This window comes from Antedon bifida, chromosome 6 (assembly GCF_963402885.1).
Source record: "Antedon bifida chromosome 6, ecAntBifi1.1, whole genome shotgun sequence".
Taxonomy (NCBI): domain Eukaryota; kingdom Metazoa; phylum Echinodermata; class Crinoidea; order Comatulida; family Antedonidae; genus Antedon; species Antedon bifida.
This window is the reverse complement of record NC_136231.1, coordinates 24,350,128-24,377,086: the sequence shown is the minus strand read 5'-3', so window position 1 is coordinate 24,377,086 and position 26,959 is coordinate 24,350,128. Positions and strand designations below refer to the sequence as shown.

Genomic DNA, 26,959 nt, shown 5'->3' with positions numbered 1-26,959 from the left:
CGAGTGGTTATGCATCATCCCATGTGAATTGAAAAAACAATATTTTCAGTGACGAAACGAAGTACCAAGAAGCATGAAAACCCGCCGGTTTTCCTAGATAAGAACAAACTTAGCTTCCGGCACAAAACTTAAGTTACTTACGTCATAAGGGTAAAGGTCAAAGAATTTCAGATTGCGCGAATTCGATGGAAAGAATGTGTACGCCTAGAACACTGCAGTAACTACCGAGTTCAAACGTTAATTGCAGAGGCAAAAAGATTTTAAATCGTAAGTGAACATGCTTTAAGTTATCATTTGTTACTTAAATAAACTCTCGTCAAAATAGATTTGAAGAAACCCGTAATAGTTGATATTCTAAATCGATAGTTGTGATCCTCTATTTTCTAGGCTAGGCCGGCTTCCTGTATTTTTTCTCAATAGTTTAAGGAAGTATTCGCCTTCTGTTGTGTCCCTACCGGTAAAACTGATGCTGTTGATAGAAGGCCTAGCCTAGTCAGACTAGGCCTAGGCTGTTTAATATATGCCTAGGCTTCGTAGCCTACGTATAGCCTAGTTTAGTTTAGTGATTTACCACCACTAACCTAGACCTCTTAAGGTCTAACTTAATAATAATGTTGTGAATGAATCATTCCTTTCAATTCGAAATATTAAATAGGCCCCTGTGCCTACTAAGGTAGGAGGCCTCCTACTACCTAGGTAGGCTAGGCCTTAACCTAACTAATACAACTTTATAACAAATATTATAGCCTACTGATAGAGGCTTGGCTAGGCCTGGACCTAGTTTCTTTTTTAGACAGCCCTCTTTTTGGATATTTAATGTGGATATTTAGTCACATAAAGTATTGTATTGTATACCCCAAAATTCTGTACCCTAAACCACTAGCATTTGGGCCTATATGTCGAAGTGGACGAAAGAGTACAGTCTCAGTACAATAAATAATAAATTTTAATAAAGAGAGACCTAATATTAATACATTATTTCTTTTCATTAATAGACTAACATCAAGCATCTATTTCTACTTTGTGAAGCTGATGTTAAAAGTGTTGATTTTCTTGGAAGACAACTCAACCAGAAATCCTTTTTTTCTTAGTTGAGGGTATCACCTTCAACCAAGCTGGAGAGACCAGGAAAACACCCTTTTTGCCAAAAAAGACTTGATTTTAAAAATTGTGGTGCACCACAAAGGACTAATTTTTAAAAATGCAACATATTAAGACAGTTTTAAATAAAAGCCGACAATTGGCCAATGTAAATAGGACGTTCTGGCCACGGCATTGTGCCGAAAGACTTCAGTTTCCTCGATATTATGTTGCGCCTGTTGCCACAGAACCATTCCTTAATGGCAGCAGTTCTAATTATGTTGAGGAAATGTATCTATCATGGTTAGAAAATCCGCAAAGTGTACATAAGGTATGTATTTTGGTTTACTCAGCAACGATGTTTATTTATCAAGCCTTTTACTATTGATTTGTGTATGTTATAGTTCTTACAGTAAAGCCCACAGCCAAGGTTCCTTAATACAAGATGGCAGCAAAACATGTTACTCATGGAGCTTCACAACTTCTTTGCCAACAATACTACTGTATTCTACGAAATGTCAATTTGAAACATACCATTCATCAAAGTAAATTTAAGATTGTTGGAAAAATTTGCTGGTAGTTGGCCAAGAATTAAGTTTTTGTGAAGGATTAATATTGGGAACTTTCCAGCTGAGCGGCTACAGTACATTGATTATCTTGATGTTGTATCTTGCATTTTAGGATTCACAGATAAGTCTGGAACCCATGCCTCTCACATGCTAGTCCAATATTTCTTACCATACTTTTTTTTATTACAAAGTATACACCAGCCTGTACTAATAAAAGGCCACTGTAGGTAGTAGAGTATGCAATATGAATTGGTCATCATATAAGATGGAACTATTGGAGCATTCTTTGTCTGCAGTAAAGTACAATAAACCCTTTGGTAAAACTTTTAATTTAAGATGGTAGAATGAAACCCAATTTTGTTATAATAGTGTTGATTCTGTAGCTGAACTTTATTCATTTTGAATGTATGATTAGTGACCTTTGGATAAACAATTGGATGTTGGAGGTCAAAAGAACCAATACTTTGTTCTGAATTACTGTATACCAATAACAAATATACTTTGGTTCATTGCTGATTAATGAATGACCCTGGGCCCTATTTCTACTTTCTCTATTTCTAAAGCTCTGTCTATACTATCATCTAGTTCGACAAAAAAAAGTGTGATACATGTGCCCAAATATGGTAGTGATATTACATCATCATGTCCATATATATGGGCACATCACATTTTTTGTTCACATAAAGTTTGATAAACAGTATGTCCTGTGCTGAATTCAATCTCTAATTTATTCAAGGGCTATAAATCGCTTTCTTGCTGTAGAGACTCGCCCTTGGTGACCGAGTTACTTTCTTAAAAAAAATGTTCTCAATTTGTGTACAGTGCAATGTTGTGTTTAGTACAGCAGAACTGTCCAAGGAAATGATCACTTCCTCATGATGAGACATTGAGAATAGTCAAGCTCAGTCATCACCTGATGTCCTCTTATCGAAAGTTTAAGGAAACAATCTCAGGCAGCCTAATGAGTCTTAATATATTTTAATGAACCTTTTCTCCTAAATTATAATTTTATTTATAAAATGTTTAATCAGACCTTTAAGTCCTATATTATTAATAATACTATACAGAAATTATTGACATTTTTAAATGTTATAATTAATTGTAGATTAATTTGCTTAATTTATAATTAATTACAAGCTACTGTATCAACAAGTTATCAACAAAAAATTGATTAATGCAAATCTAGATTTATAACTGTTTAGCAATGATGTCACAAGTCCCTCCCCCACTTCCTTATTTAAATAATGATAATGTACAGAATGTAATTTTCCATTCAGGTTTTTTTGCAATGTACTAGGTAAATATTGGTGTATCAAGGTACTGTACACAGATTACAAAACTAAAACATGATACCAATTGCAGTTAATCTGTACAGAGTTTATTTGATTTGATAATGTAGACAGAGAGCTTAACTGTAAAATTCAATCTTAATAACCCGTACAGGTAGCATTTTAATTCTGGTTTTGTATCACCTGTACTACTAGATTTGTTTGCTGATAATGTTAGCCAAATAAATGTCACAGTTGATAGAAAGTCTGGTTGGATAAACGACCAATCGTTTATAATGAAATGCATTATCGTCGACAGCATCGTGTCAATATTAATCAATGAAGATGATTTGAATGACTCTACTGAGTATGTCCTAACACGTTGGTAACACGGTATGTTCAGTTGTGTTATACTGTGCACTCACTATTGTAACTTTGATTTTGAACTGTAATATACTAGAGAGCTTTCCTTTTTTTCGAGACAGCCATGTGCTCATGAGTAATGATTGCTGTTTTTCTTTTAGAAAAAGTTTGGTATTACAGTAATTCGTTCTAGGACTAAGATAAAAAAATAAACAAACCTAGTAGATAAGTTATATGTACATTGTTAGGGGAATCTTACCACCTGTAGATCAGTTTTCTGATATTATTTGTAGGTACTAAGGGGTCATAGATCAAAAAGGTCAATTGGCTTTGTTGACCTACACTCATTTGCATAATACTGTACTGTAGATCCAGAGTAGTTACTCGATCATACTGTAGTACCAACATCGAGACATTCTCAGACATACTTTTTTTTTTTTTTTTTTTTAACGCATTTACTGCAAACTGGACTGTACCATACCAACATTCTCATAATGTTGGTACAGCACTGTGATCAATTTACTGTATTTCAATGTCATGAACATACTATTACTACATGTATACACTTGGTAACAAGACATTAAATCATAATGATATTTAGTTACTTTTCAAACAGAGACAGATAATTTGAATTTTGTTGAACAAATTGACATGGAAACACCTTTGATGTACAATAATTTGAAAATGATCATAAAATTTAATTTGTTTGATGTTTTTGTATATATTATATAAATCTAATGATTTTAAGCATAAATTGTTTGTTGAATAACATTTACTGCACAGTGCGCAGAAGAATTCTAAATGAAGCGGTGTCTTTTCATAATGACATTAACCTTTTATAACTGTACAGTATGGTAAATGACAATATGCAGAACAATCATTTATTAATGACACTTGTTAAATGGAAAAATATAATAATGGCATGAAGAGCACTGCGGTCTGCGGTTATATTTCTTCTTTACATACAATATGAAAATATATACATTATTCTTTGATTATGTACATATTTTTTGGGGTATATTTTGGAAAATTTGTTTTTAGTTTTTTTTTATTGTTTGTTGACAAAATAACCAACCATCCTTTCCTAAATAAAGAAAATGGAAAAACATTTTGGAAAACATATTGTCAAAAGATAATGATGAAAAAATATTGTAATTGTTTTCATTCAGAGCACCTTGAATCTAAGGTTTCCCTTGTAAAGGCGTCTCTGTGTAATTTGTTAAATTGTACAGTACAACATTTTATTTACATTAATTAATTTTCTTTATACTTTTGAATTACAAATTGATATTAATATTGCATCCAAGATTACTGAACATTATTTGATAATAATTTAGAATTTATTTTTTTTTCTGTTTCTAGTCGTGGGATATTTTCTTTCGAAATGCAGAAAAGGGTGCCGCACCTGGAACCGCTTATCAAGCGCCACCATCGGTGATGAGCGTTGTTCCAACAGGAGGCAGTCTAACACAATCTCCCACGTTTGATCGCCAAGTGATTGAAGATCATCTGAGTGTGCAGGCCATCATTCGTTCATATCAGGTTGGCTATGCATTCATTAATTCAATGTTATGTTACTTGTTTTGTTAGACGTCCTCATGATTGAGAACATCAGTCAGTCATTGACTGGTTTCAGTTTACAAATTACATTCATTCATTGTATCATTTTAAATAACGCTTTTCAGGAATTCTTTTAAAATAACAATGGTACGATACACAGAGTCTGCCATACTACTACTACTACGATACACATAGGTCTTTTTGTACAAATACCTATTGTAACTCTCCCAATACCAGACACTGTTGGGCTGGCTTTCTAGAAATTCTGGTATATGTCGAAATGTATTTTTAGTTTTGGACTTCAAGTCTGGTGTTAGAAGAGTTTCCTGTTTTCAGAGAATCTGATATTGGGAGAGTAATGCTGTATAAACTTAATATTACTGAAGATATTAATAATTAACCTGAATTAAACTACTAATTTCTACTGACATTACATTAGAATGCATTTGGAATACTTTCAATTGTTTGTATAAGGTTGATGATGTATTGTTTAACAAGACAGGGTAATTGTTTTTTTACAGATTAGGGGGCATCACCTGGCAGCCCTGGACCCTTTAGAAATCAGTTATGCTTGTATCGAAAAACCACCAGAACTTCTCATGACCGATTATAAATTTGGTAAACAAAATAATGGAGTCTTTTTCTTATAGATTATGAAAGCAGCTAAAAAACTTCACAAATCTGTTCAAATATATTCCCTTCCAGTATATAATTTCAACATTCTGGATACACACAACTTTTTAGTACGGTTTTGTTTTTTCCACCTACCCATTGTAACCTATATCTCTACATCCCTGACATACTGTTACTGTAGTAATGTAGGCCCCTTTGCTAAAAAAGACGACATCTCTCAATACTATCAGTATTTATAATCATTAACTTCATTTACCATTGTCAAGATAAATTCAAAGATTTACAATATTTCCCTACCACAAACCACTACCAGAAAACTTTAGTTTAAAAGTACAATAAAACATATTTTTATTTCGCAGTAGAAATAGATAGAGATTGGGGAGATTGTTTTGTGTTTGAGAATGGTTTGTTGATTAGAACATAAACTGCATTTCCTCCATGGCATTTACCTTGACATATCCTTTGTGTTGAATCAAATACCGAGAATATAGTCTTAAGAATCATGCTAGGTTATTCATTCCATTGTAAAATATTGTTGCTTTTGTGTAGGACGTTTTTGCTTAGTGGGACGTTTGTTTTCGTAGTATAAAGTTATTGTGAATACAAAAAAATCCCTGGCTATTACTGTATAAAGTCTCACTTCAACAAAATTAATAATTACATTAAACTATTTAAAGAAAGTGTTGTAAAATGTAATCCATTGAAAGGATGTTGCAGGAGAAATGTTTCTTAGTCATAAAACGTCGCAAAAGGCGAATTTGAATAATCATATTGTATACAAGGATGACTTGCATTTCGTAGATTTTTGCTACTATAATATTTTTTTATTGAACCATGTTTCATGAGGGTAGCCTATCCAGCAAAGCTGATCATTGAGGCCCTCGATAATACAATACAAACAGTACAAAAATACATTATCATAAAAAATTAATTATAAAAAACTACTATAATTTATAAATATAAAAATTGTGATAACATTTCCAGAGTTCAATATATACACAAAGGTTCAACATGCTAATATGTACAATTTTATAAAAAATGCAAAATTCAAAAAGAGGCACAGGTCAGAAAACTAGTTAAATTTGAGGACAATATAATGTAAACCACTGTGTAGAGGAACTCAAACGCAGAGGCCTTGGGCGTTTTTAGCCTTTTCGACATATTTAAATGCCTTTTTTTTTCCTTTGCGCACTGCTCAGCGGCCCCCATAAGTTCCGGGCCCCCTGGGTTTAGCCAGTGAGCGCTCGATTGTACACTAGTCATTACGCCACTGGTTAGTCTACAGTAGGTTTACAGTATACATGATTCTGCTTGGTGGTGCTCTACATAAAAGAAACAAAGACTTAATTCTTTCAAGTTTACATGATAATGCAAACTCTGATGATATATACCTCATCAAAATTTTTTCAAAATTCAGTAGAAACTCTGCCAAAACCACCTTTTTTTTTTCAGTTCCAAATGCGCTAATCTGAAAATAAACTTGAAACTACTACTTGTTGAAATTTAAGACTTTAAAAAAAAAAAATCAGATGTTTTGGAAGATTTTACTTTTATTGATAATTATTAATTAGGAGCATAAATAGTTTAAACTAAATTAATTTAAAATGATGTGGTTCTTATGAAGTTAGCATAGGAATACAATTCTGAATTTCAATTACACATTAAACAAAATGGTATACATTTCAGTGAATATCCTTTAGTCCATTGGAGCATTAAACTAGTTTTGCCAGAAGATTGTGTTAGTGCGAAATAGTAGATTCCAAGATCAATATTGTAAATTAGAATGCCATGTGTTGTAAAAACATAGAAAACGATCTTTATTACCATTTTTTTGTAGTTTGATGATCATGTGACATTACTTTTATTGTTTATTTTATGCAGCATAAAGTAAAAACATCATTCATGTCAAAATGAAAGCTTTCATAAAAAATTGATATTAAAAATTTGTGTGTGTGGTGTATAAAAAAAACAGTCTTATACAAACGCATATGGAAAATGAATTTAATGTTGAGTATGCTGTATTATTTATACAAACGTATCCATAACATTAAAAGTTCATATTGCAGATAACATTTATAACTGATTGTAATTAGTTTAAAGCATGTAAATATTTTGTCGCTCAGTATTTTTTAGGGCAATATTCGACAGATTCCAATAGTTTTGTACACATTGGCATTGTTACTAAATATGGCCTGGTACTGCAAAGAACCATGTACTTTTTACTGTCCTTTATTATACTACTACAATAGCATTTAAATTTAGTTCTTAAAGCACATTTTTACTACTACTACTACTACTACTACTACTACTACTACTACTACTACTACTACCACTACTGTACTACAGTAGATCATAAAGATAATTTTATGTTTATTCATTTGAACAACTGTGCTCGGTTAATTTGTTAGCCGATTAGGATGAGAATTTCCACACCTGTCTATTACCGTATTACAATGTTCATAGAATTATTTTAAAAATATGTTTTTACAGATGAATATATGAAATTACGTAAAATAAAAACTAAAATATTCACTATTTATAATATCACTGAAATTGAAAAGAATTTGTCTTCTGTACAACAAAACAATTATCATCATTATAAATATAAATTCATGATGTATTACTATTTATTCCATATATGGTTACATCTAATACTAGTGATTACAGACACATTCTGTTAAATAATTTTTGTATAACATACATTAATAGTAATTTATTAATACTGTACTCTACAATATTTTCAATAGTACTGTATAGTAATAATAATATCAATATCATACCAGTTATTATATTATTATTAATCCCCCAAAATATGTTGTTTTCCGATGATCTACTATATTGTAGGACTTAAATTTGAACACGTCTAATCTTTTAATTGTTAGCGTGTTGTATGGGCCGAGGTCAACCCTCCGCAGTTACACATTAAATCGTAAAATTAAATGTTTCTACAGGTATACAGTATTACAAATACAAGTGAAGAAAGTTACAATTGGCCTAATTATTAATTAACACCCATCACCCTTATAATTTACCAACAACACTACCCTAATAGTAATACAGTCCGTTTCTGTTGGGATCTTTATAATCCTAATATTTATTAAAGATGTATTGTGTCCCCCAAAAACATGAACAATTAAGATTAATTAAATCAGACTTTGAATAAGTTATTTTGTAGTTTTAATAAAGTTAATCCATTCCGTAAAAAAAAAAAAAACTAAAAAAAAATAATGTTTTCTATAATATAAAGTGACAAAATAAATGGTCAAAATCAACCAAAACCCATTGGCTGGCAGCCAATTTGACTATTTTTTGCTTTAAATTTTATATCATATTTTTTTTTTTTTTTTCCTATTCAATTTTTGTTCAAAGTGGATAACTATTATATGACATTAAAATGGCATATTCAACAACAAGAATTAAAAAAATATTTTTTCAGGAGGACAATACATCTTTAATATAGAATTTGGCCTTTTTAGCATGAATATAAGTACTGTACCTGGTAATGGTATGCGTAACACAATGATTACAGTACGTGCCTCTAGGCCATTGGGATGACGGCCAAACTACTTGACGTGCTTATTTAGTTGTATGGATTATTGTGAGCCAATAACATTGACAGGGGTTTTTGTTTTTTGTTGAATATTCATATAATTATATACAGTAATATGATATTAAGATATAACATTATTTAGTGAGTTTACGAAAAAAGAAAGAAGGCAACTGTGTAATGATGCTTTACTGACCAGCTTTCAAAAAGGATGACTGCGCATCCCATAAACTCTTTTATGCATTCATCGAACTTTAATGTCATCCTGTTTTGCACCTTACTAACACTAACGGTAACATACAAATTCAAAAGTAACTAGAATTTAATTCGTCACTTTGACGAATTATAGGTGATCATTTTTATCATTTTACTGAAATTAATTTTTTTTAAACATGCACGTACGTTAACATACGATCGGAAAATGTTGATGTATGCCATCCTATTATATGCTTATAGTGCTGAGTTGTGCCTATATGCCATATACAATATGTACAGTATATACTGTATATCTATATACAGTGTAGCATAGGTGAAATTACGGGACACACATGTTCTAATATTTTGGCATGATGACGTTATCAAACTAAACTTTAAGATGACAATTTCGAAAGATAATTAATTGAGCAAAAAAATATAAGATTTGGAAACAAATTTGGCACGTAGAAGCGCGCAGCGCGCTCTTTGAATTGTGTATAACTTTGACGAAAAATATGAAAAAACTACTTTTTCACTTCAACTGGCCATATGTTAACGTCACAACATCCGATAGGCTTAATTTTTATATGAATTAATATCTACATTTCATCAGCTTTCATAATAAATTATAATCATCAAGGTAACCTTCAATTCTGAAGAGCTGTAAGATATTCAAATTTACTGCGAAGGTGAAATTACACGGCCTACGTTATTCAAGTTTTTACGCGTGATGACGTCTTTAAAATGAAGATAGTGTCAACTCATGATAAAGATAATTAATTAAGCAAGCACATACTGAAAGTTGTGCGAAATTCGAGAACACATAACCAAGATGCGCTCTGTTGAATGTGATAATCTACACAAAAAGATAACAAATCCTAATTTTTAAATTCAAGTGGCCATTTGATGACGTCAAAACATTTTGTACGTAAAATGTGTACATGAATTCATATCTACAACTCAATGGCTTCCAGAATAAGTTAAAAAAATTGGGGGTCATCTTGCATTCTGAAGAATTATTTTCATTTTAAAAAAGACCTATTTTTCACCATTTTCAGAACTTTTGTAAAATTAATGTGCGCATTTTGTCATTTTTAACGTGCTCGTATAGCGTTATTTTAAGTCGGAACTGACTCAAATTTGGTGAATGTACTAAGGATGGTGAGTAGAATGAGATTTGTAAAAAAAATTCATATTTTTTACGCTTTTTAAGTATCGCGCGCGCAAAAACGCATTTTTGCGCAGTAATTTTTTGAAACACGCAAATGGCCTAATTCATGCTCTAAATTGATCAAAACTTAATTTTGAGCGTTTTAAATTTTTAACGCGCGATATCACGCGCATGAACCTACGTGCGCGTGCGTTTTTATTTGCTAATATTTTTACCCTTGATCTGAAGTTTACGTGTAGTGAATTTCATTAATATGTGATAATGAATTATGGAGATATGATTGATAATGTGATTTCGCAAAATGGCGTATAAATGTCGTCACGGATGAGTGATCACGCTGGAAAGCTTATTAGGATTAAGTTATATTATTTGAAAGATATTCTGAAATTTTTGTAATCATTGACATTAAACTTTTTGAGATAATTGTTACACAAAATAGTGTACAGAAACAATAAAAAGAAAAAAAAAAAGAAAAAAAATAATAATAAAGATTTTATACAATAACAATAGGTGATCATTTTATTCTAAATGATCACCTAATAACATGTTTGTAGGTTAAATATTATGCAAGTATCTACTATTTTTTGCTGAGCTTCCTAAATAAACCTGCAACTTCTCCCATTTGGGGCATGATTATTCAACTATACCACTTATGGAGAGGAGTGTTCAATGAATTTTCTATTTTTCAATTACAATAATTAGTACATAACATAATAGGCTAATGTTGGTTTCTCCAGGTAAGCCAAACTCATAGCCTACAAAACCTTTATTGGTTTGTGTGCTATTATTTAAAGCATTATTACAGTTACAATAGTACAAGGCCATTGATTCGTTTCTTTTACTTATTCGAACAAGAATAAGTACAATAACATTACTGTACAACATATAAAAATGAAAAATGGTGGGGCAACTACTGTAAGTAAAGTCCCTTGCTGTAAAAGTGTAACTCAAATTAACTGAAGCATTACCCCAGCTTTTATTTAGGTTCATCTAAATACATTTGTTGTTTATTGAGATATTAAAATTTTATTACAGTAATAATAATCATATAATACTGTATTATCAGCTCTTTGTGTTATAATAATACGTTTTTTTGTTTTGATATCTGTACATATTTTAGTATGCAATACATCATAGTATCTGTTCATGTTAAATTTCTATTTAATACTATGTGTTGCACTCTCAACTCGATATTAATAATTCTACTATTATTCTACAGTATTTATTATATTATCAGTATCACAGGATATTTAAATGTCACATGATTTTTCTGTGTACTAACCTTTTACATCAGCTTTTACTAAACTTTGTGGTGGCGCCTATGGAATCTGTAAAATGCATACAAACTCACTCAAAGCTATAGCAGGAGTGCTATCTGGGAACTGATACAGGATGGTAGGCCTGTAGCTGTACATCAGTTGAGATAATTTCAGAAACAAATAGTGGTGGTTGTGTGTAATTTGTTGAGTTGTGGACTCTAGAAGATGCATACACTACATCACCGCCAGAGTTTCTGATCTTGTCGGGCAATTTAACCACACTTATGATATTCCATATGGTGCCCCCACTGTTTATATATGGGCATGGCTATGTGTTTGATGTTATGACTTTCGTCTCGTAGATTCGCGGACATAACATGGCCAACCTAGATCCGCTAGCAATCAACTGTGCTGACCTCGACTCCGAGACCCCTCCCGAGCTAATTGTGCAAAATTACAGACTAGGTAAGAGGTATCACACACAGTATTTTTTTTTTTAGTCAATGAATTTTAATCTTTTTTTTTGCATGCATGTATTATTTTTATGTTGACATTTTTATATATTTTGTGGTATTTTTAATAATATTTTACATTAAACATATTAATATGGATGTGCATGAAATAGACATTTATAACTATTTGTTTTCTCACATTTTCTTGTGCCTAATTTTTCTGCACTCTAAAATAACTACATTACACAGCACGTTGGTTCCGTATTTTCATAGTTACTTTTTTCACCCCACATTAACTATAATAAAAAAATATCACAAACACAAATTATGTTTTTTTTTAATATTAGTATAATTACATGTGCTAATTGCATAACGAATCCTACCAGTTCATTTGGCCAAATATTATTTTTTGTTAATAAAGTTACCAAGCATAAAAATGTTATTGAAGATCTTTATCATAAATATTATTTATTTTTTGTTTTCCTTACTCTTTATGCCCATAATATATAATTTTATAATATAATGTTTATTCTTACTGTACATATTATGAAATGAGTTTTAAAATCAGCATCAGTATGACATACAGGATAATGAACAAAATTAATAAACTTATAGCAAGCTTTCCTAGTCTGTGATTAATCTAGTTGTATTGTAGACAGAATGGAAAACATTCTGTAATCGTCTAATGAGAAAATGTGTGATTATGCTTAGAAATCAATAACCGTTTTATTAAAACAAGGTTCTTGACGTAAACAGGTTTACACAGATCGCGAATGACGTACAGTACCTGTATGATTGAAATGCAGAATTGCACATACAGTTAGTGTGAAATATAAATGACATGTACAATGGATAACTTATTGTATTATGATGTCCTTCCATCATGCTGTATTTTAAATCAAAGATCCTTGGATTCGGATATTGAATTATATTGGGTAGATTAAAGGCCTTTTTCTGCTGTAGTGTAAGCAAATAACCAAATTATTGGGATGAACAAACTGGATGAAATTTCCGGTTCAATGGCATTCTAAGAATAATAATTGTTAAATATGTGGTGGTTAAACTCTGTCTACACTATCAAATTAGTTTGACAAAAAAAAAGTGATTTTTCCAAATATGGTAGTGATATAACATTATCTTGTCCATATATGGGAACATCACATTTTTTTGTCACATAAAAGTTTGATGATAGTAAGACAGAGCTTTAAAAACCCTTGTAAATTTTGCCCAAGACCCTGGGAAGACATGGTACTATCATACGCTATCTGAAAAAAAAAATATTCCTTTACTTTTTTTCCCACAAAATTTGTACTGCAACCATGCTATTGGAACACCATTAGCCAATTATCACTGCAATTTTTAACTGAATGCAAAATAATGGTTATTTGATTGACCGCTGTTGACCTTGTATAAATTATTATAACAACCTGAGTGATTGCATTTTGGGTAATTAGAACGTTTTGCTCAATGACAACCCACTGATTTAAATGGCTTTTTTGGAGCGCAAACTTAGCAGAAATCAATTGCCATTTATGCAGCAGAAACGCCATAAAAAAACAGATGAAATAACGACAAAGTAAATAACATCATACTCAAATACAACTCATAACCTTCATTAATTCAAACCAACAATAGATTTTAATTGCACTAAAATGATCACCAATCAAAAATAAATTAGCATACTAGGCATACTTATTAATTGGCAAAATATAATATCTATGAATATAAAAATAAAAAGTTGTAATATAGATCAGATCATTGTTATACTGTAAATCCCTCTCTTGTAATTTGAATATTTGTCGGTCCACTTTTAATATTCAAATCTGCTAAACATATCTAGAAAAGCTTGTGCTTGTCTCATTCACTCACAGCAAGACGGTTTAATGACACATCAACAAATGAAGGACAAACAAAATGATGCATATCGATAAATACAAAACAAGGGGTTTCATTTGCATTTGCTTGTCCCTATATAAGTTATAACTACAAAAAAAAGAAAACACACACACACACACAGAACCATACAGTGTCTGTAAAATACATCTAAACTGGAAAATATTGCACACTGATTTGTAAAGGACATTTAGCTGCTTTCATTGCCTAGACCTACCATCTGTTTATTACAAATTTAGATTTAGTCAAAGATAAAATGTTAATGATTTATTTTACGATACTATAACAACTGTAATATGATGTATATTGAAACTTGATTACTTTCTGTATAATTAAAATGAATTACAGCATTTTGTTATTCATTAGGTAACAATTTTTTAATATTTTAATATTTTCTTTCCAATAAATTTTTAAAAAATAGAAGAGAAAGATATGGACAGTATTTTCAGGTTGCCGAGGACAACATTCATTGGTGGTAATGAACAAGCGTTGCCACTTAAAGAGATCATCCGAAGATTGGAGGTAGAGTGGAAAGAGAAAAACAAAATTTATAAAAATATCTACCATTATTTTTGTCCTACTCTGATGTAATTGTAGTTAATATTAGGTAAAATTGACAATACTTGTGAAGAAAATTTGCAAGAAATTCTCAGATGGACTAGAACCCATGACCTCCAGCTCACCAACGGATGACAATTGTACCATAAACATTATAAGAATTAATTTATTGTGTTATTTAGATCATACCTATAATATAATCCCCAATAAAGTCCAGTCCACATCCAATTTTGCATATTTGTGTGATTTGTTCAAAGACATTTGAGCAGGATATTTTTAGCGATCAATTACCGTATTCACACAAAGTGAGATTTCACTTAACGTCAATAATTATCTTAGAATTTTGCTGAATTATTGCATTAGGATAATTGTTAAAATGTGTTTGTGTTTACGGAGTGTGAATGGTGAATTTGACCACGTCAATTTGGTAGAAATTAAAACTAAAATTTACAAAACAAAAATTTAAAATAATGTTGTTAAAAATGAAACTTGGCCTTTGCTATGTGTATCCTTGCATGATTCACTTTTGATTTTTATAAACATTTATTAAAAATAAAAAATGAAACTTGTCTTATTATTCGTGTCCGTGTCTCAGGAAACTTACTGTCAATCTATTGGAGTGGAGTACATGTTTATCAACGACCGCTACAAGTGTGACTGGATTCGACAGAGATTTGAAATGCCGGGGTCGATGAACTTCTCCAAGATGGACAAGCGGTTGATTCTAGAGCGTCTCATCCGTTCTACAAGGTTGGTGGTTATTGTTCGGATAAGGACTTAAAACTGGAGGTCCAGTACATCTTTCGGAAGAGTTGGGGGTTACCCCGGTGTACTGGTCCGTTCAGCCTATGTAGGCTGCAAGTCGTAGGTTAATCCCCATTTACATATTTATAGCATTTAAATCCAAAACCTTAATTCAAAGTATGTGAATTGTTTCCATTCTTTATATAATAGTTAACATTGATTTTTTAATGTTTTCAGATTTGAGGAATTCCTTGCCCGCAAATGGTCTGCTGAAAAACGATTTGGATTGGAAGGCTGTGAAGTACTTGTGCCTGCCTTGAAAACCATTATTGACGTGTGCAGTGAAAAGGGTGTGGAAACATTCAATCTTGGGATGCCCCATAGAGGGCGCCTCAATGTTCTTGCAAATGTCGCAAGAAAACCACTTGAGCAGCTTTTCAGTCAGTTTGACTCGAAGCTTGAGGCATCGGATGAAGTAAGTGAAATTATTTTATAGTTTTTTTTTTCTGTCACTTCTATCTTGAATGTTAAGGAGTAGACCAATCAGGCCTTAAGCTCTGTCTACACTATCAAACTTTATGTGATGTGCCCATATATGGACATGATGATGTCATATCACTACCGTCATCACTACCTTTTGATAGTGTAGACAGAGCTTTAGTCACTTAGTCATTGACTCACTCTGTTTTGTCAGAAGGTAGATCTTGTTTTTTGATTAATTGATTATTAATTGATGGTTGCTTGTTGTAATTCCTTAGGGCTCTGGAGACGTTAAATACCATCTTGGAATGGCTCATGATCGCCATAACCACATTAGTAACAAGAACATCCACATTGCGATTGTAGCAAACCCATCACATCTGGAAGCTGTTGATCCTGTAGTGCAGGGTAAAACAAGAGCTATGCAATTCTACAAGGGAGATACAGACGGAAAGAAGGTATGCCAATTCTTCTTTTGTCTTTCACACCGGTTCCAGCACGGTTTAGTTCCAGCGCAAATCGAACATCAATGTTTCATTTTCAGTCTACATGCATATTGATTGACGCATAGCCACATGGCGGGTCGTGAAAACGAAGCATTGAAATACAAATTGATTTGCCGGTGCCGGACCAGAACCGTGTCTGAACAGGTGTGAAAGACCCTTAAGTGCTAAACTATTGTTGTAAATAAATTTTTTAATTTTATTGTATGCAAATAATAATTTCAATATCATTGAATCAATATCAGAATCATTACCTACTTTTCTAGTTTAATGTTTATTCAATTAATCTATCTTTAATGGAATGCTGAAAGCTATATAAATATTCAGCGCTTGAATTGTTGCCGCGGTAGCAGAGCAGTTATAGATGGCCTACTCTACAGGTGGTTTTCCGCCTCCAATATTCAGACCTACCATGTTGCACAACAATTTTTAAATTCTTTTTACAAAAGTTGTCCGTGCAATAGTACTTTCAATCGTTGAAAATGGGATGAAATAATGCACAGCATGTGATGTGAAATCAACCAATTGACAAGGATACATTTAGTTTTTGTTTTAAAATCTATTTCTCTTTTTCTTTAACAGGTTATGAGTATCTTGCTGCATGGAGATGCAGCATTTGCTGGGCAGGGGATCGTGTATGAAACTTTCCATTTGTCCGATCTTCCTGAGTACACAACCCACGGAACTATTCATGTTGTCGTCAACAACCAGGTGAGTTTGTAATCTTAGCCGTAGAATATAACCGAAATTTGCCGGCGCCGGACCAAAATCTTGCCGGAACATGTGTGTTAAATAGGGTATTATAAGTCAGCGCACACTACAGGTTAGTTTTCGACTGCGCAAGCCTCGCATTGCACAGTATTTTTAAATGTTTTACAAAAAGCGGTATACAATATCAGTTTCCAGCAGAACTGGTACTGAATGACGCATAATACAAGGTGTGTTCTAATATAGTAATATTTAGGAGCATTGAACACAATGGTCATTGAATTCAACCAATCTTTATTGTAGATTGGATTCACCACTGATCCTCGACATAGCCGGTCTTCACCTTATTGCACGGATGTTGCACGTGTGGTCAACGCACCAATCTTTCATGTGAATGCTGACGACCCGGAAGCAGTCATGCATGTCTGTAATGTGGCATCCGAGTGGCGTTGTGAGTTTGGAAAGGATGTAGTGATTGATCTGGTAAGTTTAATGAATAACTTGTATTAAGCTCTGTCTACACTATCAAACTAGTTTGTGATGTGCCCAAATATGGTGGTGATATTCCCAATATGGTAGTGATATGACATCATCAAGTCCATATGGGCACATCACATTTTTTTGTCACATAAAGTTTGATGGTGTAGACAGAGCTTTAGAAACAGAAGATTTATGATAATTTAAGAAATATTGATTTAAAAAAATAAAATTTTGTGATGGCAGCAATGAGTAATGTTCTTGATTAATAAAGGAAATACATTACATGCTCCTGAAAAACACAAACTACTCTAGAAAATGGTCAGAAATTATGCATGGTTAAAATAAACATGAATCTTTGTTGTTTGTCTGCAAGGTTTGTTATCGTCGTAACGGTCACAATGAAACAGATGAACCAATGTTTACGCAACCACTCATGTACAAAAAAATCCGCAATCACAAGAACGTACTTAAGAAATATGCTGAAGCAAAGATTGAAGAAGGAGTTATGACACAACAAGAATTTGAGGTATTTAAAAAAAAATCATATTCCATAAACATTATTTTTTCATTCATATTTATCATCAATCTGTGTAGCAATTTAACCTTAGTGTCTGCTTGTTTTCATGAAAGTAGGAGTGTTGAAAATATAGAGAGTATATTTTATGTATAAAGGTTCATCAAAATATAAACCAGTAATACCCTTATCGCAAAGACATTTTTTTCGGGCTCTTCAGTTTTACTTTGATATTTTGCTATGTTGACGGCTTTGGATATATTATGTATGTTATGTGCCATTTATTAGGGAAGTTTCACAACGCTGCGATAACGAAAACGGATACGTCACACACATATTTGTTTTCGTAAATGATGTGATATTCGTCAACACAAAACGCTTTACGAATATGAAATGGGGATCAGCTCAAAAGTTCCGTAAATGTTTTTCGTATTTGTAGCGTTGTGAAACCTCCCTATTTCCAAAATTATATTAGAAAGAAATTGTCTGAATTGTAAGTTTCAATATTTACGCTGGAGTAATTGATTTCTTCCAGGAGGAACAAGCGACCTATGACAAGATATGTGAAGAGTCGTACCTAGATGCTAAACTGGTGACTAAGACTAGTAATGTCGACTGGCTTGATTCACCATGGACTGGTAATTATTCAGCATCAGTCTCTGATCCCTTTTTGATATTACTACAGTAGTTGCCAACCACAACCCTGCACATTGTTGGTAACTGAGCTGTTATAGTTAAGATGGTGCCAGAACTTCAATTCCCATTAAGCTCTGTCTACACTATCAAACTTGTTTGAAAAAAAATGTGTAATGTGCCCAAATATGGTAGTAGTATGCTCAAATATGGTAGTGATATGACATCATCATATCTATATATGGGCACATCACATTTTTTCGTCACATTAAGTTTATTACTGCTTCCATTGTCTGATTCTTCTTGTCTGGTTTGTCAGAATAGACATACTTCAACATCTTTGACAGGTTGTAGGAACTGTTAGAGTCATGTGTCATGTTCTCACTGTACTGTCAAATTATTCACTAGAAGTACTTTAATTCTTTCTGTTAACATTCTTTCTAGTTATAATTTATAATAATTTATTGGAAACAACTTCACTTTTACAACAGTGCCACACTTTGATTATAAAGGTGCGTCCAAGTAAAAACTTAAAATGATCTTCAAGTCATATTTCATAGCTTTAGCCATCTCACTTTTAATCCAATTTACAGATAATAATTTTAATCATTGTATAATAGTTTAGGGTTCATGATTTGTTCACAGGATTCTTTAACCGAGATGAGCAGCGGACGTACCCAGCCACCGGAATTGACGAAGAAACTTTGAACTACATAGGAAATGCCTTTGGAAGTATTCCAGATGGATTCACAGTACATGGAGGTAAACATTTAAATATTATTTTTAACAATTAGAAAAAGTCAATGAATTAATAATGAAATTACATAAAGGTCATGCACAATAAAAAAAATAGTAAATGTATAAACAAATTACAACACATAAACAACTACATTTTCTTTGAACATAGGGAAATAGAGATGTTATAGTTATACTATACTACTGGTAACACTTGCATTACTTCACAGAAAAGAAAATAGTTATTGACTTTTTCTCTCTTTCTAGGTTTAAAACGGGCCTTAAAAGCACGTACCGATCTTGTATCCAAGCGCACTGTTGACTGGGCTCTTGGAGAAGCGATGGCGTTTGGCTCACTATTAAAGGAAGGTATTCATATAAGGCTTAGTGGCCAGGATGTCGAAAGAGGTACATTTAGGTGAGTTTGTTTAACTTTTAATTAATTCTTTTTTCTAGAATTGATGGCTGAACAAGCATATAAGCTCTACTGGTAGTAAGTTTACGATTTAAATTTGTTTATTATTTAAATTTGTTTGTTTATTCTTTTAGTCACCGTCATCATGTTTTGAATGATCAAAACGCTGATAAGAAGCGTACAACACCGCTCAACAATCTGTATCCAAATCAAGCTCTCTACACCGTGTGTAACAGTTCTCTCTCAGAATTCGCTGTTCTTGGTAAGTTAAAAATACTCAAGGTGATGATACGGACATATACAAACACAGTTTTTGATAGCACTAGTACTGTTGCAAACATCATATACGTTTTTTCATAAATGTTTATTACTTATTAAATGTTTATAATGATTTATTACTAGAATCACTTCCAAACTGAGACATGATTAGGGAATTGTATTGGTTTTCTTGTTTATGTTAAATGCGTCTACTACATGTTTTTGTTGTTGTTGCAGGTTTTGAGTTGGGATTCTCCATGACCAATCCTCAAGCTCTGGTCTGCTGGGAAGCTCAGTTCGGAGACTTTGCTAACAATGCTCAATGTATTATTGACCAGTTCATATCAAGTGGTCAATCTAAGTGGTACCGACAGAGTGGACTTGTCATGCTTTTACCACATGGGTATGAAGGAATGGTATGTATGATGTACTGGCACTGTAGCTTGGTGCTTGGTTACTAATCTTGTGGCGCTAGGTTCAAATCCATGTGTCCTTGGAAATATATAGGCCTACAATAATAATATACAGTATTTACTTGTTGATTTGTTTAATCTAAAAAGAATGTCAAACTCGTTGGGGTATTTTTAAATGGTCTGTACAACGTATACAATACCATTCAAACAATTTTAGAAATTTTTCCATTTTGTATTCATTTTTTCGTGTTCACAGGGCCCTGAACATTCCAGCGCCCGACTTGAACGGTTTTTGCAAATGTGCAATGATGATCCAGATGTCATACCGGTAAGTTTATCGTTTGTTTTTAGCTGTTGTATAATAAGTGGATCATTCAGTATTGAGTGTAGTATTGCATAGTAAGCATAACTGTATAATCTTTCAAGGGATGGATGGCTTAATCAATTTCCACATTGAGTGAATTGTTATACAGTGTAGTATTGTGAACTGCTTTTGATATCGAGTGAAGCTTTGGTTAGTGGGTACAGCAGTTCATTCCTTTTGATATAATCCAAAAATGTTGTTGATATTTGATGTATTTTGTTGTTATGAGATATACAATGAGTCAACAAGTGATCCAAACTCTGAAAGCATCCCCTCAAGTGCACCGCAGGTAACCGGTTTTCTAGGAAAATAGAATAGTATTGATAGCATGCTTTGAAGCAGAGTGGGTATTCATAAAAGTATACCATGAAAGAACAGTACAAAGCAGACTTTGTAAAGAAACTACTACAATTATTGACTTTTTCAAAGAAAAAAAAGACGAAAAATGTTATTGTTATTAGTGAGAAACAATGTCATAAGGCATTATGATATTTCATAAGGCATTATTTTATATACGGCAATACTGCGTTTAAACAACGGTGCTGTATACACACCAGAGAGTGATGGTGTTATGATAATATCGTGCTAGTTCGAGGTTATCTGTACTATACTAATTGCATCCTTAAGCAAGATGCTTTACTCTCATTGGGATGGGATGGGATGTAAAGCCGTTGGTCCCGTGTACTTAACAGTGCATGTTAAAGAACTTGGTACACTATTCGAAAAAAGTAGGGGATCGTCTCCTGGTGAGCTGATCTGGTAGGTGCTGCACTGCTGGCTGACGTGGATCCGTGGAGGGCCTAATCCAAATTTCCTCAGTTTTCAGTTAAGCTTGATGACCATAATATTTAATAATACATTTAACATTTTATTTATTTAATAATAATGCAGTCTTAAAATTAAGTGACATGCCTTTTTAACAGTTGTATTTAAATGAGGCACTTCTGTTAAGAAGGTATACAAGTACTCTAGGCTTTTGATTATAGTTCTGATGATGAGAATAGATTCCTCGCTTAGTTTGAAGATTGTCTGCATTATTATTAAAAGCCTTATGATATTGATTCTCAGTAGTAATTTTTGTGGTATCATACATGATTTATTGTTATTACTTTGGAAAAAGAGCAAACAAATCATTTTCTAGGCCTGAAACTATAAGTCAAATTGGTTTCTTTACAATTTGTTTTATACTGTCCAAGGTCTACTTTCTGATTTTATGAATATGAATAAATAAAGTATTGTGGTTGTTGTGCTGTTTACTGTAAAGCTTGGTTCCCCCCCCCCCCCCCCCCCCAGTAATCACAAGAGATGATGGATTATTCTATTCTCGTCATTGTTCAACTCGATTGCCTCTTGTTGCGTCCTACTGGGAACCAAACTTTAATGATCAAATAAGGTTATAAATGTTAGCAAGGTGAAATCACAACACATACGTTTAATAGTGCGTACTATTGCACGCCATGTGACCCACAATCGTCCAATCAAATAACAGGAATTTATTTAGGTGTTATATAATATTTGATAACAGTACAGGTAATCAATTTATCCACAAAAAGCGCAATTATTTCAAAAAAGTTCTTGGAAAGTCATGTTGCTTTAAAACTAATATTTGATCATGTTTTTGTTTTTCCTCATAGACAGGCTAAATATAGTTGAAACCTTTTTTATGTACAGTAAAATAAACAGATTATTCCATTATATTAACTTCCTTCATTACATTAATTTTGTATCCTACAAAGCCTTAATAATTTAGTTTGTAATGCATATAGTTTTCTGTTTTGGATAGAGTTGAAAGATGGCAGAATCCATCTAAGTATTTTAGTTAAATAACTTTACTTTGAAATTTATTTTAATGTTGTCGGTTTGCAGTGATTTTTTATTGTTAAATTTAGATGTATGTTATGCATGCAAATTTATTTACTTAGTTTGTTTTTGCTGTGAAGGAATTATTTTGTAGCTGAACTCTACTTTTTCAAATGTTATAACAATTTCCAAAATTTGTGGAAGTGCTTACATTACAATTTGATGATAAAAAAGTATAACATAATATTTTCGATAATGTGAAATGATTAAGAAATCTGCAAGAGTGACAAAAATTAATTAATCATATTCGCTTTTATGCACATCTTATTCACCCTATGACCAAATATGGTAGTAATATGATATCATCATGTCTATATATGGGCACATCACATAAAGTTTGTTGGTCTAGACAGAGCTTAAAAATACACAGTAACAGTAAGTATTATCTGACCACCAGACCCAGTATTAACTGATCACCGGACTAAATCCATGCTCAGTTTAATATTTTTTGGAAAGGCTATATTAAGTTTATTACCTAAATTGTAGTACTACTAATGCCTGCTGCTGTATTTTGTTTATAGACTTTGGATGAGAAGTTTGCAATAGATCAACTATATGACTGTAACTGGCAAATTGTTAACTGCAGCACACCAGCGAATTATTTTCACGTTCTGCGACGACAGATTGCCATGTCTTTCAGAAAACCGGTAGGTAGAATTATGAGATGAATTCGAAATTTTATGAGTATATCAATAATAATTATTATTATAATATTATTCTTTATTTGGTCCAATATATAAAAACATACATCAGAAATTCCTCTTATATACACTGCAGAGATAGTAACAAATATACATACAAAATACAAATCAATATAAAATCACATATCAAAAAGTCTACGACCCAGGTGTTCTCTCCATGAGTAGCGTTGGACAAATAAGCTAAAATCGTAATCCACCATTGTAATCTGTAATAAATTTTGACAAGTTATAAATGTTTAGGAGTTCAATGGAGAGGATATTTTCATTAGAAGTCGGGCTTTTAATAAATAAAACTATATTTTCCATTCAACGAATAAAAACCATTCGTCCTAAATTAAATTCTTTATTAATTAAAAAATCAGTCACTTCTATCTTGAATCGGATGTCAAAGGTTAGACCTTGGCAAAAATAACACTTAGATTTTGAATGCGGATCAGATAATTAGCGCATGTTATGGAAAAATCTCAATTTTTTTTTAAAACAACCTGCTGTTTAATAGTATCTTTAAATAGACTTTTATATGTTGAATGTCCAAATAACCAAAGCCATGTGTCACAAAATCAAATTATCAATGATATTCAAAGAATAATTTCTGTCTTAAGAGTAAATTTTTTTTTAGCTCATAATCATGACGCCAAAGAGCCTGCTTCGTCTACCTGAGGCTCGATCATCCTTTGATGAGATGGTAGAAGGTAGGAAATATATATTATAAAGTATTATGATTTTATTATAAAAGTCTTTAATTAAAAGTAATTGAAGTTCAATACTCAAAAATATGTTGGATAGTGTACTAGAGTACTAGATTCCCTGATAAAAGGAAAATCTCGAAGCCTAATTTTGCAAATGTACAAATGCCAATGTCCACAAAGTCCCATATCTTTCCTGCTGTTTCCATTTTGAAAATCAGACTTTAAGAGAATTTGACATTTTAGGATAAATCTAAAGTTTCTGGTTTTTAGAGAATACTGTAATGTTATTTGGAATGTACTATGTTATGTTATTATTTAGATGTTGCACACCAAAGATAACACACTAGTCCTTAGACTTGTTTCCGATGTGGTCCTTCATAAACCGGTAAACTAGAATTATTTTAGAAATAATGTAATATGATGCTCTCAGACCATCGTTGAACTTGACTTTTATACACATTTCATTTATCAGGAACATCGTTCCAACGAGTTTTACCAGAGAGCGGAGTGGCTGCCAGTAACCCAGAGTCGGTTAAAAATCTGATTTTTTGTTCTGGACGTGTTTACTACAATCTAATCAAGGAACGAGAAATTAAAGGGTTAACAGAACAGGTTGCTATAGCTACAATTGAACAGGTAAACTTTTAAAATAATTATATTAATTTGTTATTGAAGATAAAGATTCTTTGGTAAATTGAGTTATTTTTGTTGTTACAGTTTTTTTTATAATGTTGGTAATTATTAATTCTTGTATTCATTTGTTTTTGTGTGCAATTTTAAAAGTTACATATTTTTACAATGTGAGTATTAATTCAGCTTAGTTCCGTTTTCCTTTTCAGTCTTTTTTTTTTGTGGTGTTTGAAATATAGTAGCACCAGAAGTTTGTTTTTTTTAATCAGTTCCTTGTTGTAAGCTTAATAAGAACGGAAAGCATAGGGTAGCTATTATCTTCCAACTGTCTTACTTACTGACCATCAATGTAAACTTTAAAAAAAACTATAAATAAAGCAGTCTTAAAAGTCATGTTTATTTTGTGATTTTTCAAGAAATGGCCCTCAACTTGTACAAAAACACCTCTTTCTTAATTGCTACGTAATTCACTTGATATTTTTTTTAAGATTTCACCATTTCCCTATGACATGGTAACAGAAGAAGCCAACAAGTATCCAAATGCTAGAATTATCTGGGCCCAAGAAGAACACAAGAACATGGGTGCGTGGTCATATGTGCAGCCTCGTATTCATACGGCCCTTCAAAGGGAACGTCTCTGCAGGTAATTGGATTTGATTTTAAGTTCATGTTATTGTTAAATGTTACACATCAAATTTTTTAGCCAAAGCAAAGAATGTCCAGTTTTGGGAAAGTTCAATTTTTCACCGTAAACATATTTATTTTCTATTCATTACCATACCATCCAGGAGTTTGATAAAACTGTCATTCTTTCTTTCCAGTTTCGCTGGACGTGGTGCACAGGCGTCAACAGCTGCGGGAAACAAAAGTCTGCATTTGTTAGAATTACAAAACTTGCTTGACACAGCTTTCACGATTGAATAAAAGTGATACAATTATAGTTTGTGAACAAAACTGGTTTAAACTTGCTTGAACCCGTGAACAACTAGCTGGAACTGGTTTAATCTGGAGTTTCTCTTGTGATATGTTATATTTATTTTTAAATTAAGTTGACTATTTTTCTCGTCTGAAAAATTGAAACACTGTTTTCATTCTATGATAAAAATTAGAATTTTGTTTGCCTTTGATATGTGTTTATGCCTCACCCATTCTTGTATTTGTGTATGGGTGAAATTTAAATGTGATTAGTAATGTAAAAGTTGAATTTATTGTAGATAAAGTGTAACACAACTTTCAACTGTATAAATGCAATTTTGTGCCTTTTATGAGAAAATGTCACACACTTAATATTACAAATACATATTTTAACCAATTATTTCTCCCTAGGTAATCTGTATTGTTGGTTGCTATTCCTTTTGATTTCATACAATTTTTAGCAGTACATACGGTGATGATATAAGTAGACTAAGATTCAATGTATGAAGTGAAAATCTTCTGTTATTATTAATGATTAAAATAAATTTCAAATATTATAATAATAGCTTTGTTTTCTTTATCAAGTTAAAACCCTATCAAAAGGAAGTGTTCAAATTTGGAGACAGACAGCAACAGTTGCCGCACTTTAATATTGTTTTCTGTGTTGGATTATCCTTTTTTTTTTCTAAATATATTAGGGGATAAAATATTATTTTCAAAGATGTCATTCATGAGATAGGAAGGAAGAGTTCAAAATAACCTCCTCTGTGATGTATAAAGGAAACATTGTCTATTGTGTGGATTATTAAAGTGTGACGGCTGAATTGTAAACAAAAATATCATCTTTGTTATCTTTAATTAAAGCTTGGTTCCCATCTATTTCATTTGTCAAGTTTTGATTCTTCCACTTCCTTCTGAATTAAAATTTTGTGACTTTTACAACTGGTCATTCCTGGGCCGCTCCAGGATCAAGTCCAAATTTAGTTGTTTCGGCCGATCCAGCATGTTTACACTTGCATTCCAAACTTCATTTTCTCAAGCCATTGGTCACTGCATAGGCCGGCCCAAACATAAAAGCCGATACTAGACCTACCTCGAGAGGTGGTCATGCAGAGAGACAGTTATTAGATTATCAATATTGTTTAAGTTGTAAAGTTGATGGCAGCAGAGAAAGATTCGCACCATATATAACTAATTTTGTTAAATGATATAAAATAAAACAACAAAGTTAGTATCAATTTCATTCATTCATCCAGCTTCAGTTTCTTGAATATATTTAATTTTTTTAAAAGTTTTTATATATTTTTTCCATTTCCCAATGAATAATGTTGTATTCACAATTTATATGGTTGATCATAGTTTGAAATAA

General features: G+C 32.2%; 1 protein-coding gene across 4 annotated transcripts; it reads left to right on the top strand.

The window, feature by feature from the left end:
- Positions 1-154: 154 nt before the first annotated feature.
- On the top strand, positions 155-26,826 carry LOC144844556 (2-oxoglutarate dehydrogenase complex component E1-like). Of its 4 annotated transcripts, none has more exons than XM_078701514.1 (23): positions 155-267; positions 996-1,411; positions 4,643-4,822; positions 5,362-5,458; positions 14,412-14,512; positions 15,144-15,298; positions 15,530-15,767; positions 16,051-16,230; positions 16,858-16,986; positions 17,287-17,466; positions 17,837-17,989; positions 18,513-18,615; positions 19,256-19,372; positions 19,613-19,763; positions 19,895-20,022; positions 20,256-20,434; positions 20,688-20,759; positions 21,025-21,084; positions 23,177-23,302; positions 23,976-24,048; positions 24,518-24,681; positions 25,164-25,318; positions 25,497-26,826. In XM_078701514.1, the coding sequence occupies exons 2-23, from the start codon at positions 1,202-1,204 to the stop codon at positions 25,597-25,599; spliced, it is 3,054 nt and encodes a 1,017-aa protein (XP_078557640.1). In that variant the 5' UTR covers positions 155-267; positions 996-1,201; the 3' UTR covers positions 25,600-26,826. The 4 variants fall into 4 exon arrangements, with proteins under 4 accessions (XP_078557640.1, XP_078557639.1, XP_078557642.1 ...); XM_078701513.1 differs by lacking the exon at positions 5,362-5,458 and adding an exon at positions 12,008-12,110 and having other exon boundaries at positions 25,497-26,825; XM_078701516.1 differs by lacking the exon at positions 21,025-21,084 and having other exon boundaries at positions 25,497-26,437.
- The last annotated feature ends 133 nt before the right edge of the window (positions 26,827-26,959 follow it).